Here is a 17,794-nt window from a genome sequence, read left to right on the forward strand (position 1 = left end):
GGGTGAAAACACAGGTAATACTCCTTGGTGGGCTTTTCTTTAGTGGGAATTTTGTGCCTCATAGATGGCAATGGTTGCTGGTCTTTGCAGTTTCTTAAATATTAAATGAATACTTTTGGGCAAAATGCCCTTTTTCCAACTTACCCAGAGTGCCACAAGATATTTGATACCATTTTCACCTCTATGTGTCCAGTGGGTAAAATTTGTGTTAGCTTAGCAGAAAGACTTGAAGTCAGTGGGAATCATTAGCCTTGCTCCGCCAAAAATAAACCTTACAACGACTCTGAAGCTCTTATTTATACAGTGTATATGATCTTCCTATACCTTCAGCATGGAATTGCTGCAACAGAAGGAAGGATAAATGTGCTTACTGTTCCACCATCTACCCTCTTTTAAAACGACTTTTTTATTTATTTATTTATTTATTTATTTATTTTTTTAGCTGGATTGGAGTGTTGTTTGAATCATAGTGAACTGTGTGTACCTGTGTGGCTGTGGCTGGGGATCAGGGTAGGCAGCTCCACCCTCATTCATCCAGTTCAACCAATGACAGGATGGCACACTGCAAGATTTTATTTTGAAAGATGCACAAAAGGGGGGTTTATTTGAATGTCTGACAGTTCACTAATAACATTTTCATCCAGTCTCGAAAAACCAAACATACATGTCGTCATAGCTGTGATCTATTTTTAGCTCATCTCATCTTGTCGTCATCATGGAAAAAAGGTTGTTGAGAAACATTTTTCATCATCGTCTTCACTGAAAAAAATTAACAATGATATACCCGTGATACACTGTGTAAATAAGACAGCTTTGGAGTTGCTGTAAGGTTTATTTTTTTTACTTTGAGGGAGTTAGGCTAATGACTCCCATAGAATTCAAGTCTTTATGCTAAGCTAACATGAAATGTTATCCGTAGGAACTGAACCACCGGACACACAGAGGTGAAAATGGTATCGAACATCTTGTCTCAGTCTGGGTAAGTCAGAAAAAGGGTATTTTGCCTAAAATGCTGGAGTATTCCTCCAAGACTTGTAGCCTAACCCCTTAGGATGCTGTAGACATCTATGATTTCTGTGGCCCAAAGTGACAGAAGTCTAATAAATTTCCCATGTATGTTTGTCTTGTAAAGTCCGTTACTCTATTTGCAGTGTGAAACCAAACCAACCGGACCAAATGTGTTACAATGTAACAGAATTACGGAGTTTGGTTCGGACCTTGGTTCGGACTTTCAGGTGTGAAAACGCCCTAAGGTGAGATGTTCTTCACCCACCAGCAGCAGAGGAGGCGTCTCTCCTGACTCGATGCTTGAGGTCGAGCTGATTTTTCTCAGGTGACAGGCGCTCGAGGTGTTCGAAGATGTTCTCCTCTGGGTGACTTAGGACAAACAGGAGGTCCTCACACTCCGTTGATGTCAGGAGCTCCACCAGACGCTCCAGCTGATGCTCGCCGATGTCTTCTGCCACTGAAGGGTCAGAGCAGAAATGTGTCAACAACCCAGAGAGAGCAGCAGGTCAGCTGGTGTCCCAGAAAGCAGCAAAGAGGTGGCTGGTGTTCAGTGAGGAGTGGGCAGCCTCTGTTTACTCTCTTACAAGGACATGGCTGTATACACTGTACGGGACTAATATCATACACTGCAGGTATGAATTCCAGATAATGAAGCTTAGTCACTGGCACTTCACAACACTATTGCAGTGTAGCGGTGTTCTCAATTAGCAAGTGCTGCTTGTGTGGTGTGAAACTGTCATATTACCCTCCTGAGCTGGAAAAAATAGAAACTGAATATTCAACATTTCACAAGAAGGAACAGAGAAATACATGCAGATTTAGACTCTATTTAGACTCGTTGTGACTTTTTTTTTTTTTTCTTCACTCAGTTGATTTCCTATTTGCATGCTTGCTGGTGATGTAACCAGCTGTTGTAGGAATTTTCGCTCTCACCTGTGTCATCTGCGAAGCCTGAACTCAGACAGAGGAGAAGCGGGAAAAGTACCCAGACTTTCATATTAGCTGAAACAGAATAGACTCAAATAACTGCTGTACACAAACTTGGCAGTTTATTTTCAAATCTTGCAAATGATACAAAATTGGCTGAATTCTAAACAATGGAATTGTTTGCACAGCATTCTTTGTTCTTATGAACAGCCAACCACAGTAAAAAGGCATTCTTCTAATGCTGTAAATTAGCACAGATTAGGAATATTAGGTATATTACCAACTCCAGCTGACGTGCGAAAGTGGATATTGTCTGACATTGGGTAATCGTATTGTGACAGTACTTTTATGTTGTTTAGGAGAACTTTTTGTTTTTATGCACCCTCTGTTGTGGATTAGAGTGCAAGACAGATGTTGGGACATCTTCCCAATGATATCTCGACTTGCAGAATGTCTCTACTCCACACTTTCCTATTGTACTGCCTGAAAGACTAGCTTTGCTCTACAGTAACAATGCACATGAAAGCCTGTCATTGTTAACTTACTCAAATACTTTTTTTTCAGGCCACTGGGAAACAAATTTACTCTATGCCAATGAGAGCAAGAGGGTGCATTTATGTTTATATGAGAGTACCCACTAGCATCACCATGGGCCAGAAATGTGTTGCTTTGCTCTTTGGTATTGTTGTTTCACATTTAAAAGGGTCTCCAAAGGGGAATTGATTGAAGGGAACCAAAAACAAAAACAGACCCCAGCAGCAAAGGGGCATGCTTGCAAACCTCTAGATGCAACGGTCTGTTTTATTCAAAATTCTATTGAACATAAAAGCTTTATGCAGACCAGGATGGGGTGAAACGCCTTGCAGTTAGAGACTTTCAGCTTTGGAAAAACTACAAAGGTTGCGTATGGAATCTGTATCACTCACGTTGCAAATTGTATGTAATGCACATACTGTGCGTTGAAAATGGAATTTTAGCAGAATGGAGGTATGGCAAGGTAAAATAATCACAGCGGTAAACAAGAGATTATATTGTTTGTCTTTCTCTTTTGATGTGAACTACTGGAGAGAACAGCGCTGGGAATAGCTGAAATCTATCTCTAACGGGGAGATACATGTTTAATGACATTATGATGTGGGCTGGAGTTAGGGCATGTTTTTAAATGACAGTAAACTTCACACACTGAATTTTAAATGGTGTTCATGTGGGCTGAGTCTCAGATTCTGCTTTTTGGCAAATAAAAACATGCTTGGGGTTTGAGAACCACTGTGTTAGGGTGTGTTTGGTGTAACGGCTCTGTGTAAGGACTGGAAATGTTGCATTTGTAGAAACACAAAACACAGGGCACAAGGTCAGGAAATTTATTGATGTCACTGAGTTACCTAGTACAGTAATTTTGTGTGGATAATACATGAATAACATTTTATGTACTCTATAACCTAGGTATAAAATGTATTAAATGCATAAAAGTTGCTCTATAACTTTAACATATCACATATGCAGTAGGAGTAGGGTCTTATGAAAACCTGTCATTTCATATATTTTCCATTACACTGAGTGTAGATCATCATAGGAACAAATTTCATTTCTGCTTTGACTTGGATGACTTGTGATGCTCTGACTGTAACTTATGAAGTTATATCCCCATGTCTCTTACACTTCACACCACTGAAATCTGGTTGAATAGAGATACAGACTCCGGTGGAATGAAGGATAGAACACATGGGATGTTCTTGTAGATAGGATGAGCAAAAATGTCTGAAATATAAGAAAAAAGGTAAAAAAGAAATTATGCAGCTTTGGTGAACTCCAATCCCAGTATTTGATATTCATTCCAGTTTTCCCACTGCAATATAGTCAAATAAGCCTTTATGTGTTTTCTGCAGGAACACTGACTGTGCTAACTTACATTATGCAAAGGCCTTGAGCTTTACTTTCAGTATCAAGCTTCGTAAGGGAAGCCTACCCTGGCACCTGGTGTGGAGCGGGTGCTTGGGACTGTATGATTTATGAGGAAGCCTTCGAGGGAGAGGGGGTGCCAAGGAGGAGGCGCAGCAGGAACTGGAATCTGGCCTCTCCCTTATATTTGAGTTTGAACCTGAGCCTGAGCGAGACCAGGCCTGCCCTGCTCTTTGGCTGCGGGGCTTCAGGCTGCTGTTGAAATCCCGAGCTCTGGCATATTATCACAGGCCTGAGCTGAGTGACTGTTTAGCCATCACTGATGCAAGCCCGCCACAGCCCTCCTCGATGCCTGCTACTGCCACTGCCACGGCCAGACTCACTATCTGTGTACCTCAGAGTCTCCCCCCTGGGGAAACACGACACCAAGCCCTTTCCTTGCTCCCCACACCTGCACAGGCGCACTTTGATAGTGATACTTCTCCCTCTGTCCCACACCCAGACCTGACACAAACACAGCCTCATACAACTGCCACCCAAAAATGTCTGATCGTCTTGTTCTAATTATTTTAAAGTAAAGGCATATGCTGTGATTCTTGAAGATGACTGAATCATTTAACAGATTAATGATGGAGAATATTTGTAACAGACTGGCGGTTATGATATAGGAGTAGATCTAGACAAAGCTATAGTCTGATGTATTCACAAGATTAGAATTTTAGATCCTTTTGTCTTACCTTGATCACCTTCTTGCTCTTAATTCCCCAGTGACTAAATAAGGAAAAGACTGAAAAACAAACAGTGCTAAAGTTCAAAGGAGAAAAAAGTCTTCATGAGGTGCTGAAGCTACAACTGACAAGGTGCTATCCGTCTTCTCTGCGACTTTTTTCTCTACCTGATTCAGGTATTGGTATTTTAGAGGACTGCATGGACCAATGGGATAGCAGCACCTAAGCTAGACCACCCCCTTTGCAGCAATAAAGAGCAGCCACACCCTGCAATGTGGCGTGGTTTTATTGCCAAGACTTGACAAAAGGACCAATAAACACAAAAACATGGTAGGTAATGTTCCAAAAACTACAAAGTACAATCCAAATCTTAGATCACAAAAACTACATATTATAAACTTCAGAGCAAATCTGAACAAGGACTCCAAGGAAGACAAGGAAGGCAAAACTTATAATATGAAAGAAAGGAATTTCATGTAATATTTATGCTGCAGGACCCTTGATATATTTCCTAAAGGGCCTCATGGTCATTCACAGAATTTGATGAGTTTCTGCACTGTAATTTGCTTTAGTTTGTCTCATTCTCTAGAGGAAGCTACATTCTCCATTAAGCTGGAGCATTTCTGATGCATTTCCACTCACAGCCCATTTTCATATCAATTCTCCCAGCAATATTTGAGAGATAATTTGCTCGCATTTGCAAAAATAAATAATTTTAGTCTTTGTAATTAGTCACATTGCTGAATGCTCTACCTCTGAGCAGTACTCATCCCCAGAATCATTATAATCCACATGGAAATATGATATTATCATTATAATTCAACAATATACTTAATTGTATTGCCTTGCATGCTGTAGTGTATCTATGCTTTTCCGGCAAAAAACACTATTTCTCCAAGAGCATGTTTTGTCTATTACTTAGTGAGCAACTTTGCAAGTCTGTTCTTTAGCTGCAAGTATATCTCCTCCTTTCAGAGCTAAATGAAAAATGGGGCGACACCCAACATCCCTCACAGAGAAAAGGCTGTGACTCGGTGAAAAGCATTCCTACCCCTCACAATAGAGGGGCCGGGGGGGTTGGGTGACGAGGAACAGTACCAGCACATTCCTGAGGTCTTGCTGCACCAAGCCTCACCTGACAAGATATTTCTCCTGAGACCACATTCATTTGAGCCCAATCTTCTTTATATGTGATTTTATTGACAAGGACACCAATATCTTTGAGTTATGAGCTGTTGTTCTCCAGAGACAGACGCTGCTTTACCTCTGTGTTCTGTGTGGGCCAGATAGCTCTGGACAGTGTGACTTGTTGGGGGTAATCTTTCGGAGCACTGGAAGGTGACAGCTGAAAAACGAGCCTCTTAAAGCACTCAAATCTCAGGCCCCCCCTGTGTCTGGCATTACTAACCACACGGACGAAGATTTGCAGTTTTGGAATAAATAGTGCTTTGCACTTTTAAACTGCTTATGCAACTGAATGTACAATAAAAGATATCCAAACCTATTTCTGTTGCTCTGACAGCTGTAGAGACTACAGTATATGATAATGGCAGTGTGTATTAGCGTGTGTAAATGCATTTACTGATGTGTCCTTAAAGTCCCTTGCAGTGGTTTATGCTGTTGTGGGGGGGGGGGGGGTTGTATCAGATGAGATCAAATGGCCTTGTGTCAGCATAACAGCTTCTATCCACACAGCTGCTATCTTAGTAAAAAAAAAAAACTATGGACATTTCTGAAACACCATTATGAAACACCACCATGTGTTGCTGCCTGCTCTATTCATTTTCTTGCCTGTTACTTCAGGATGTCACAATGATAGCACCAGCCTCATGTGTTTTACACGCATTTAGTGGTGTTTCTGGGAAAATCAGCTTGTAAATGGACTCTTGTTGGCTTATCTTGTTAAAGTTTTGTTCCATGAGTTGTGGTCTCTCAAAGTTTCTGTAGTTCAGAAATGAACAACTTTTTAATAAAAACAACAACAACAACAACAAAAATTGTATGATTTCGGGCTTGACTTTAATTTTGGCCTCGTTGGGAACAGTACCTCAGAGCTGACAGGTTGGTCAGTAGTGCATGCAGTCCTCAGGTGTCTAAAAACATGCACCTCCATGTTTGTCTGCGCAGAACAAGCAGGGTTACTGGCACAGACTCACAGTTAGTCAGATGTTTTGGGGGTGAGCGCTGACCCTTGCAGAGAAAGATTTGCTGAATGAAGGGGTGCTGTATTTCAATGCTGGACTCCCTGAAGGCAGCACACAGAGTGGAGGCTGCGTTGGAACACGTCATTGTGAGGAATGTGTGCTTCCCTCAGGCACACAGCATTCAGATTTGTTGAAAGGAAGCTATGTAAGCAGGATTATTTTGTAAGTGCATATAGTAGTGTGGAAAACAACAACAGCAACTCTTGACTTTGGACCTCTACAGACAGGGCAAACTCAGTATTACTATTGGATGAGTATTGTGTTTTTAGCAGTATCTTACTTCACTGATTCAGTAGAGACTATAGAGTATAATATTTTATACAATATATACTGAAAAGGGCATAATATCTAGAAAATTAAATAAACAATCATCATCAGTCATCAAACAGCTTTTATGCACAGCATGTAGTTGACATGGCAACAAGTGAAAAAAAAAAAAAAAGTTCTCTGGACCAGCACAACTTTAACCCTACAGGTCGCATCTTAACAGCTCTTGTCTCCTTGCATCTGCACCATTCAGTGAAATAAAAGATTGCAGTCTTCCAAATAAAACCGGTTATTTCAATTAACATCAAAATAGGGAATGTAGAGTTCTTTTCATTGCTCATATGTTACCTCCCAGTTGTGAATACACTCTGGTCATCCACTCTACAATGTGGCATTAAAGTGGGAGGGGTGTGGCTATTGTGCTAGAAACATGTTTTTCCTAGGAAGCTGGAGACACGTTAGTCCTCAACACAAACTGCAAAGCTGCCACAGAAATATAGGTGTGTACGGCTACTGGCTAAGAACATTGCATCAATCTACCAGTATATTAAAATGCAAATCATACCAGGCGGTAACACTTTTATCTTTGAATTCTGCAAACTAATGACATACAGTATATATGTTATGTAAATGTTCATGCCCATGATGGTAATTCTGATGCTTTATTTGTGTATGTGTCATAAAACATGGTTTAGGTCCACTATACAGCATGTGCTGCAACAAAAAACTGACTATTGTTCTGCATTTGTGCCTGAAAACTGAAGATCTACCCCCAAACGAAGACCACCTATGAATTATGAAACAAAAGAGTCTTTTTTTACATCATGGTATTTACTTTGGAGGCTTCTGACATTTACAGTGATTTGAATGTTTTTGCGCTGAGATTCCTGGGTGTTGGCCCTGTCTGGAGGCTCCATAGCCCCAGGCCGCCCAGAGGTTGTCTCAGTGCCTTGATACTCCCCATTTTTTTTTTTTTAAACCTCCTCCTTCCTCCCTCCCCTCTCTCTGATTCTCTGGGAATCTGATGCCTCATTGGCTGAGTCTGTTCTGACTTGCCTGGACAGGAATGCACCTACCATCTAATGCACTTTAATGTTCAAGCAAATTGACAATGAGGAGTGCCATCATTTTGCTGCATAAATATTTCATTTCCCATTTGGATGCAGATTCAAGATGTCACACCCAGAATACAAATGGGCTGGCTCTTCCATGGAAAATGAAGAGGACCCCCTGTGAATATGATTTGCGTGCGTTCTGGACAAATACAGTGCAGTGTGATTTGGTTTTATTGAGAATCTGTGCCACTGTAAAAATAAATAAATAAATAAATAAATTATAAAGTAGGATCATGAAAAAAATCCAGGCTTTGAGCTATTGTAAGCACTGTATATACTGGAGCACTTGACTTTGACAGAGCACATCCTCACTGTCTAGAAGTGGCTGCAGTGGTGGCTGGTGCCATTTTGTTTAGGAAGTGCAATCATTTGAGAGTCCTTCAGTTCTGTACATACTTACTTGTATTCTTTTTCACTGCAGCATTCTCTATAAGTGATAAAATAACATCAGATACGTCAAATAGCTTGAAGGTAAACTGATGGAGAGGAATTCAGGTGGAAAGGGATTCAGTTAATTCTTTATAATTGCACAGTTGACCTCAGAAAATCAATGACCTCACAAAATCAATCTTCAGTCTTTGGTTGATATGAATGCCATTTGCAATGTTTTTCTCCACTGAGAACATAGCTACGCTGTGCTGGGGTGATCCTGGGTCATGGCATTCCTGAGCCATAACTTATTTCACTTACTGTGAATGAAATACTTATTTTAAAATCCAGTCAGTCAGAACCCAGCTCTTTCACTGTAGCAGCACTTGGGCAGAGGCAGTGTGAAAAAATAAAACCACTTTTAACATATTTATGATACATTTTCCCCACACTGTATAGTGCAGCACTCTTCAATGAATAGAACTCAACCCTTGGAACATTTTTTTTTTTTTTTTTGCACACAACACTTAGCAGGACGGCTCCCCAGCGCCATCTATTGGCCGCCTGCAAATGATAGCACATCCGGAACCTTTCAGAGAGAAATGTGTTGAAAATGTTTCTCAAATGGAGTATTATGCACAGCATGTCAAAAAGTTGCTTCCTGAAATGAATGTGTTAGGGCAGGGGGGCTGCTGGATAATTCTCCCATTCATGTGTGAGACGGGGGGTCTGTCAGTACCCTGTGTTTATGTACTTCTCTCGGTGACATGGTGTAATGGAACGTGCTGTAATAACAGTGGTGGGATGGCAACACAGCAGGAATTATTGGAAACGCTCCCTTTTGCTGCAACATTGTGCCTTATCTGAATATTAGTGGAGCGTGAATGGCTAGTGAGTGCTGCCACGGTGCAAGACACCACAGACACCATATCAGTTTCTTTTCTATCACTGTCATTTGTGCATCTGGATCCATGGGAATCATTCCTGCTGCCAAGAGAATTAAACAAATCAAATTGCATAAAGAGACATTGCGGGCACTATTTTTTATATGTAGGCACAATTCTTTGTCACATTTTCCAGGACATTTTTTTCTATGCCAAATGTTCTCTTTCCATGAGAATTTAAAAAGCCCTCAAAACTCTGACACAAAGCACACACAGCTTTTATTATGGTGCACCGCGGCCTCATCAGTGAATGAGTCTGGGCTTGTTTTCTGCTCAGAATACCTGTCTGGTTTTTCACTAAGCCTCTGCTTCTGCAGAGGCGAGGGACATTCCAGCTGGCTGGAGGTGCTGATTAGTTGTGGTTTGTTTTGAATGTGAGTGCGTGTGCTTCTATGTCTGTGTTGTGGGAGGAGATCGGGGGCAGGGGGAGATGAGAGGTCAGAGCTGCTGCAACACTCATCTATTGACAAAGGTTAGATGGACACCATCCCTCCGTTTGCACAACCCACATCCTCTGATTAGCAAGTCCATTAGTTAACCTGCTCACACAACAGAACAACCATGGAGCGCCCGGGTCAGATGTTGCACTGCTGGAATGTTGGCTTCCAAATGATCTGATGGTGATTAGGTCAGGGATCCAGGGTTCAGTGTATCCGTGTGTGTGAGAGAGTGTGTGTGTGCATGAATGTGTGTGTCTGCGTGCTGTTCATATGCGTGTGTAGCTATTAAAAAAGCGTATTGTCTAGGCTTGCATAGAATTCAGGTACCGTGTACTCTCTGACTCAGATGGGAATAAACTAGATCTGACATTTTTGTGCAGCTCCAAACTTTAGTTGGGTTGCAAGTCAAGGCTCGATCCGGTAGACTTATTAATAAAGCAAAGATGCTTACGGTAGCTTTGCTGAATCCTAATCTTCAACTAAAAAACTACCTTCACTCACCAATGGATTGAACCTCAGAAGAGGAATTTTTCCTGCCCGCCTGAGAGTGTCGGGGTTTAGGGCCTTGACACGGAAACTCAATACATTATCTGGGTTAAGGAACCACTGTGCCTGGGCCAGAAGGGGTCACTGAGAGCCAGCGGGGTAGTGGTAGCTCATCAAGGCCGGTATACTACTAAGTAGAAAGGTAGTTCACTAAAGAAGAAGTGGGTATACTCTTCTACATATTTAAAAGACTGGTGGTGGACGTATACACCACTGCTGAGAGCCAGTTTAGATTCCTCAGCCTCCAGAGTCAAAAGTTAATCCTGAGACAAAAACAAGTAGCGGAATAGTGAGCAAAGCGTGCATGAGTTTGCACTTAACATTATTAGAAACTGATTGCTGATTTACATCTTCTCTCTTATGGCATTTTGTTGTTTGATATGGTATTTTTGCTCTGCCTAACTAGCCAATCATTTGCTGAGAGCATACTCTCAATGCAGCAGAAATGGTATGTAATAGGAAAAATAATTCAGCAAAGCAGAAACATTAGCTGTCATGTTTCAGTGTCAGCCCCCTCCCAAAATAAAAGAGCCTCACTGCTTCTTGCCACTTTGCAGCAATGTTAAGCAAACATTAAGAACAAAATATGGTATTGAAGAGGCAGATCAGTCTTCTTTTTCACATTAAGCTTCATTGTAGCCACACTGTTGCACTACAGCTGCTGTCAGTGTGGAATAATTTGGCACTTTTACCAAAAAAAAAAAAAAAAAAAATCCATTACAACCTTAAACAATAAAATGACTGTAGAAATGTAATGTAAATCTCCAGTCCCTGTTTTTAGACAGAGTTAATGTGTTTTCCTATAAGACAGCAGGAACCAACATGGCAGTTCTACATTTGTTCATAGAAGAAGAAGCAGAAGGTGATGATAAAGAAGAGAGCTACAACAGCAACATGACCAGTTAAATGTTAATTGCATCAAGATAGCTATGCTAATTTATTTACATAGGTATCCAGTAATCACTGCCGCCTTTGTTCATGCCAAATTTTTATTACCTATGTATTTATAAATATGCAATAAAGCAACTTGCTGAATTACGAGACTGCAATTGACGTCGCCACTACTTTTTTTTTTTTTTTTCAAAGATAAACATTTGCACATTTAATATTTCTTGAGTGTCCCGACTTTGGGTATAAGTGTCAAAAATACACACCTACAATATTGACAAAATTCACTTTTTTTCCTTCTTTTTTTTTCATTTTACCACATTTCATCTTTCATCATCAGGTTGCCATGTTTGTGCTGTACAGAATACAAGTTAGACTTTACATAGACTTTAACAAACACTTTTATAATGGGTAACAGAGAGGGATAGAGAGAGAGATATACAGATAGATAGATAGATGAGAGATATTAATTTTGTAATTAAATTGCCATTAACCTTTCCCGTGATATGTGTAGGAGGTGTGACTGTCAAAACAGAAAAAAACAGGAAAAAAAAAAAAAAAAAAACAACTGGGCAAGAGGAATTTCTCATCACAACTGGCATGAAAAAAATGGAGATGTTTCAAGGCCTGTCGATCGTGCCCGACTATTCTCAAACATCCAGTCAAATCTCACCTGAAGGCATCCAGCCCTCCCTGATACAGCAGCGTGAGATTCAGGACATTGTGAAATTATGTTTTTATTGCTTCAGACTCATGACAGAATGTGATAAAGTGTTAATATGGAGCTGCATATATGGTAGGTGTGAACTCACTGCTGTGATGTATGTTTAACACGTTTGTGAGCAGGGTTATATCAGCTTGCTTGGTTTTTAAACATGCTCCTCTACATTTGGCTTCCGAAAAGATTGGAGAATGTGGACAGCCTATAAGATGGGAAAGCTGAAACCGTGCGCCCACAAGTTCTCAAGACTTCCCTTATATAGATAGAGTTTCAGGATTATCTGAGCTAAGCCAGCGAAAGCACATTAGTGGCGACACCAAATTTTTCATGGCAAGGCATTTAAGAAGAGATGATCCTACATCAATCAACAAAAGGGCATGGGTACTCCGTGGGATGAGGACTGGCCGTGTTTTGTAACCTCCTTAGGAAAGTGAAAATATTTAGAGAATATCTGCCTTCTTTTGTCTCTGCTGTATTTTCATTTTGTCACCTCATTAATTCAATCATCTGCACCCACACAATTTAACAAGCAAACTATTTAAATTAGCACAGTTTTACTTACTCTAAAATGAAGTTTCGCACTGCAGCAAGGATATTAAATTACCCCAGTCTAAAGAAAATGGAAGGTTTGGTAATGGTAAACGTCAGTACCTGGATGACAAAGGCAGACATAGGGAGGTTAATATTTAGCCCTGAGACAGTTCCTCTAGCATTCTATTTCCAGAAGTCATTGGCACTAAATTGAGAGTTTGTAATCTGGTATTGGTTATTTTCTGGCCTCTGCTTATCTGAATGAAACATGAGGAGCAGAATGAGTTTTTGACTTTTGAAAATAAGAGCTACAGCCTCTGGCTTTACATATTTATTTGGTAGCAAAGGTTGGATAACGTAGCTAGGACACTAAATTATGTATCCACATCTAATGCTGATTCCTCTTCATAGGCCAGGCTCTTTATCTGAGGAGTGCGCAACAAAGACGGCAGATGTATAGCTCTGCAAGTGGCTATTTATCACATTGAAGTACACATTGCTCGAATACTTCCTACTTTACATGTGGATAAGAATAATGTATTGAGTTTGGGAGTTGATTGAAGGCACTCCAATCTAATCTATGATAAATATTCATCCCATGCCCTTTTCTATTCAATTGCTGGGGAGCCTGGAATAAATGGAAATTTATCTGGTCAGCTCCGAGATGTGCTGTAGATTCATGACATTTGGATTTTTCCTGTGTGAGGAGGGCTTTGTAGTCGGAGGGGGTTTCGTATTCTATTGTGGCCTGCGGCAAGGCAAAACTATGCAGACTTTTTCAAAGTAAGAGCAAAGTTAATGTAGGTTTTTGAGGAATTACCCAACAATGAAACATCACTTTTGCAGTCAGCGGAACACTTGAAGGATCTGTTTCTTGCTTCTTCTCTGTCTTTTTAAATTCTCTACCCCCGTGTGCCCTCTCTATGTTCACTCAAGTAGGAATTTTCCAGAGGCAGTGCTGCAGAGCTGTGGAATGCTGACAGGACTGAGCATGTCTCAGGATATCTCCCTGTCTGCAGTACAGCCTTACCTTACCTCAATTGCCTCTGAAAAACTAGCTCACACATTCAAAAGACACCTTGAATAAAGGCTGCACAAAGTGGACAAATTATATACCGGCACAAATGTTACTGTCCCAATGATTATAGTCATCTCAGGTCAGCAGTTAACATTTATCTGAATTTCTATTGATACTAAATACTGGAGTTAACAACAACATTATGTGAATATGGTTCAGTTATAACAAATCAAGACAATTTTAAGTGAGACAGTTGCTGAATTGCAAACATATTTAGGGTAGATAAACAGAAAAGGCTTAGGAATGTAATGAAAATTCCTCTTATTGAAAACTTTAATGGCATCATCTACAAATCAGCGATAACAATGGAGGGGATGTTAGTGTTGTGCTGATGACCTTGGTTTCCTTTAGATATCAGGTGGCTCTAGACAACCAGTGTGCCATTGTGAAGCAAGGAAAAAGGGACACACACAGAGTGAGGTTTTGCCAAAGAACACCGAAAGAAATGAAAACCCCCTACATGTGCTTTAGGCTGACTCAAAATTGAACATTTCGCTTTCACCTCCTCCTCCATCTCCTTCACTCACACGGTGAAGCAGCCTACTGAGGTTACTGTTGGAATGGGGGATGCCTTTATTTTCTCCTGAATGATGCTGACACAGGGCAACATGAGCTGCATCACTGTGAAGGTTCGAGGCCTCTGTGATCAGTGCTGGTTAAGTCAATGGACCGGCCTGCCTGTGGTGAAACCTGATCCAGTTGTGAGATTTTCTTTGAAATGGAAAGGTAATACAGTTTGCCTGCCTCAAGCACAGATAACAGTTAGGTGCTCCTGAGTTCTTTGACTCCTTCTATTATGTGGGAGTACCATCAAAATGCATCAGTGCAACACATCTCAGTGGTGCTAATGGGATCTGAGTCACTGATAATGGTGTACAATTTGAAACCTCATTTTGGTGGGGTAGTTAAGCTTTAACACCAGTGACGCCTGACCATTATCTGCTTTGCCGCCGATAAAGATTAAGAGAGATCCCTGAATTAAGCAAACACGACCGCAATGTCCTTTAATAAGAAAAATACTTAGTGAAGAGTCATGCTAAAGTTGCCCCATTTTTCCTCTGGAAAATGAAACAAAGTGAAGTACAAAAGGACAATTACAGTCTCAGCTGCAGAACAACACAGATGACCTACAGCAAGACTGGAAAGTAATTTATAGTGCCTAGCACACTGAGCACTGCAGATGTAAAGGCATGCACTTGAGCGCCATCTATTGAAGAGAGAAAAGAGGAGCAAAGCAGAAAAGAGAGAAAACTGGGCAAAACCTTGAATCCACAAGAGGCCACTGTGTCATCAGGCAATTGACAGTGCCCTGTTGCACATAAAATGCATGAAGGACAACTATTTCACCTTTTGAAAGCTTGCATTTCGGTGAAAACATATTATTTTTAATGGTGTTTATGAGAGCACCAACCTTTAATCCCTGCAGATTGTGCAAGTATGTTATCTGAGCTCTGTTATTTGTGCATGTTGGTGGTAAGCAAAGGACAATTTGTGGATCAGTCCACTAATGATACTCTTGAAGTTTGTAAAATGTGGAGATTATTATCTCAGCTTAGAGCAGGGTTTCAAATTAGCAAATTCAGTCTAATTTGGCAGAGCTTATATTGTTTGATGAATGTGTTTCCAGTTTTTCTGTGTGACTCTCACTTGCAAACATCACTCTGTAATTAATAATTACATTAATAAATGGTGAGAGATGATGACTTTCACCTTACTTCCTGACATAGAATGGCAGTTCTCACCAAACCCTAGCACTGCCATGCTGGCATAACACTGATGGACAAAATAGTAGAAACACCTCACAACATATGATTTTCATGTAACTTCAAAACAGCCTCAGTCCACCCTGGAATAAAATTATGCAAATCCTGTATAAAGTTGAATATTCTTCCTGAAATCTGAGGGTCTTTGAGGAGTGGAGATTGAAATCATGGGAGCATTATACGGGAACAATGTGCACACCCTAGGGTGCTCCCGCATTTTGGTCTCGGAAAGAAAGTCTCCTATTCCTTTGCAGTTAGCGGATCTCACGATTTCTGCAAGATGTCTAAATGTGAATGTGTCCACATGTACGAACAAGTGTGATAGAGAACATTTTATTTTGATTTATTTATTTATTTTTTTAACATTTCATTTTCATTGCCAAGGCTTCCAGGTATTGTGCACACAAGGTTTTGTGTCTTTGGCCTTGGATAGAATTTAGTTTTGTGAGGCTCATAGCACAGTATTGTTTGTGTTGAGACTGTGTCTGAGAGGTGTGGATTCAATTCTGTAGTCATTTTTTGAAGCCGTAGTTTTGTGCTCTCTCGCAACCTTGTCTATGTTTGACAGTTGTCATAATTTTCAAGACTGTTCCCTGTCATTTTAAATCATTTTGAGGTTTTTAGGCTGCACTTGTAGGACAAGAATAATCTATTTGGCCTCCTTGCGCCTCTTTTAGTTGCCTCATGATGCTTTAAAAGCTCACATATATAAAAGGTGATTGTCATATCTCTTTTATAAATGACACATATTGCCATTCACCTTAACACGACTTGCTGTCTTTGTTGTGATTGTTGGGATTTAGTCACTTCAAATTTAAAGTAATTTATATGTGGTGGTTCCAGCCCCTGTATTCTTTAAGGAAATATTGAAATTGACTTTGGACTTTGAGGTCCAAACTGCATTTTTAAGTATGGAAATTTATCTCTTAAAGCCAAATTCAGATGCAAGCTTGTAGATAGAGACGTCAGTGGTAAACCCCGAGGCTGCTTCCCTGACAATAAACACGAGATGGACTTTGTTGACTGATGCGATGTTTGAAGTTCTACATTTAAATGAGCCTCATGTCTCCCCTAGTACTGTTGCTCTGAAGCAGAAAGTATATCCTTATTTTGAAAAAAAAAAAAAAAAAAAGCACACTGGATGCTGTCACATTCTGTGTCTTCCATCTTCTGCTGCATATTCCCAGCAGAGCTGCACATCTGTGTGGTATCACAGATGGAGGGCAGGCTAAACTCTCAGCTCTCCGTGCTTTTTTTTCCTGGCTGCACAATCTGTTATTTTGTGGTAAGGCAAAAAAAACAAACAAAAAACAAACAAAAAAAAAAAAACAGCTCATTTTAAAACTGTAATTCTTCGGATTTCAACACTATACATAGGATTTAATAATAACACCCCCTTATCACTTTTATCAAATAACAGAAGAGAAAGTTTCCTGTTTCTTTCTTGCCCCGGTTGTCCAAGACCCTTTTATTTGATTACCATAGAAGAGGATGTAGTATCTGCAATATATGCCTGAGAAATGTAAAACGAGCAAGCCAACTTGCCCCTGCTTAATAAGTTCCAACTATTTCTCCCCTTTTCTGACATCTAATTTGATTTTGTTCTTTACCCGATTCCCTCTCTCCACAATTTGCCTGACAATTAACCAGTCTGAGTGTGAGGCACAAAGTGTGAGCACAGTTTGAAGCACCACTGTGATTTCACACCATGTGTAAAGCCAGAGAGAGGTTCCTTATCATTATCATCAAACAGGATACATAAAAGACCTTCAGTTTTTCCATTTTAGAGGAAGGGAGTGATCTATGGCCCATACTTCAGATTATGATGAGTAAGTAGAGCATTGAATACAAAATGAAGTACTGACCCAAACACAGCCAGTATGACCTTTTTAGATATAATCCCCCATAATGCCTTATGGTAACCTTATGATTAGTAAGAGTTAGAAATAGACTGCCAAACCACACAATAATTCATAGACTTCTCACCAAAAAAAAAGTAATTGTTGCGTGTCTGTGGTGAATTCATTCTGCTGTAGAATTGTGTTGCAGCCATGCCTTTGCTTCAGGCAGCTGTTAAGGACAGTATGCCACATATTCATCATTTGTCTTTACACACCACAGATGAGTGAGACTATCCCACTACCTGTCTCTCTCGGCAAGACGTTTAAGCATGTGGCCTATTTTCACCTCTGATTTTTTTCTCCCCACTTTTTTTGGAACTTAGATGTGGATTTTCTGGAGGAATGTGCCAAAAATGGATTTTGTGAAACTTTTGTAAGTTACAAATGCTTTGTGCGCTCTCTTTTCTCCATATGAGAGAGGGTGAGTCCTGTGGAGCTATTTTCTCCAGCCGGAGGAGACACATA

The 17,794-nt window shown here is 40.4% G+C and overlaps 1 protein-coding gene across 1 annotated transcript in view; it reads right to left on the bottom strand.

Annotated features, from left to right (window-relative positions):
* The window catches only part of tmdd1 (transmembrane and death domain 1), a 40,731-nt gene that overhangs the window by 2,200 nt on the left and 20,737 nt on the right, over window positions 1–17,794 (bottom strand). Inside the window, exons 2-3 of the mRNA XM_030054792.1 lie at window positions 1,942–1,959; window positions 1,270–1,486 (exon numbers count right to left, since the gene is read on the bottom strand). Of these exons, the coding sequence (XP_029910652.1) occupies window positions 1,270–1,486; window positions 1,942–1,959 (235 nt within the window). The remainder of the gene's footprint in view (window positions 1–1,269; window positions 1,487–1,941; window positions 1,960–17,794) is intronic.

The sequence above is a fragment of the Myripristis murdjan genome, chromosome 7, assembly GCF_902150065.1.
Source record: "Myripristis murdjan chromosome 7, fMyrMur1.1, whole genome shotgun sequence".
NCBI lineage: Eukaryota > Metazoa > Chordata > Actinopteri > Holocentriformes > Holocentridae > Myripristis > Myripristis murdjan.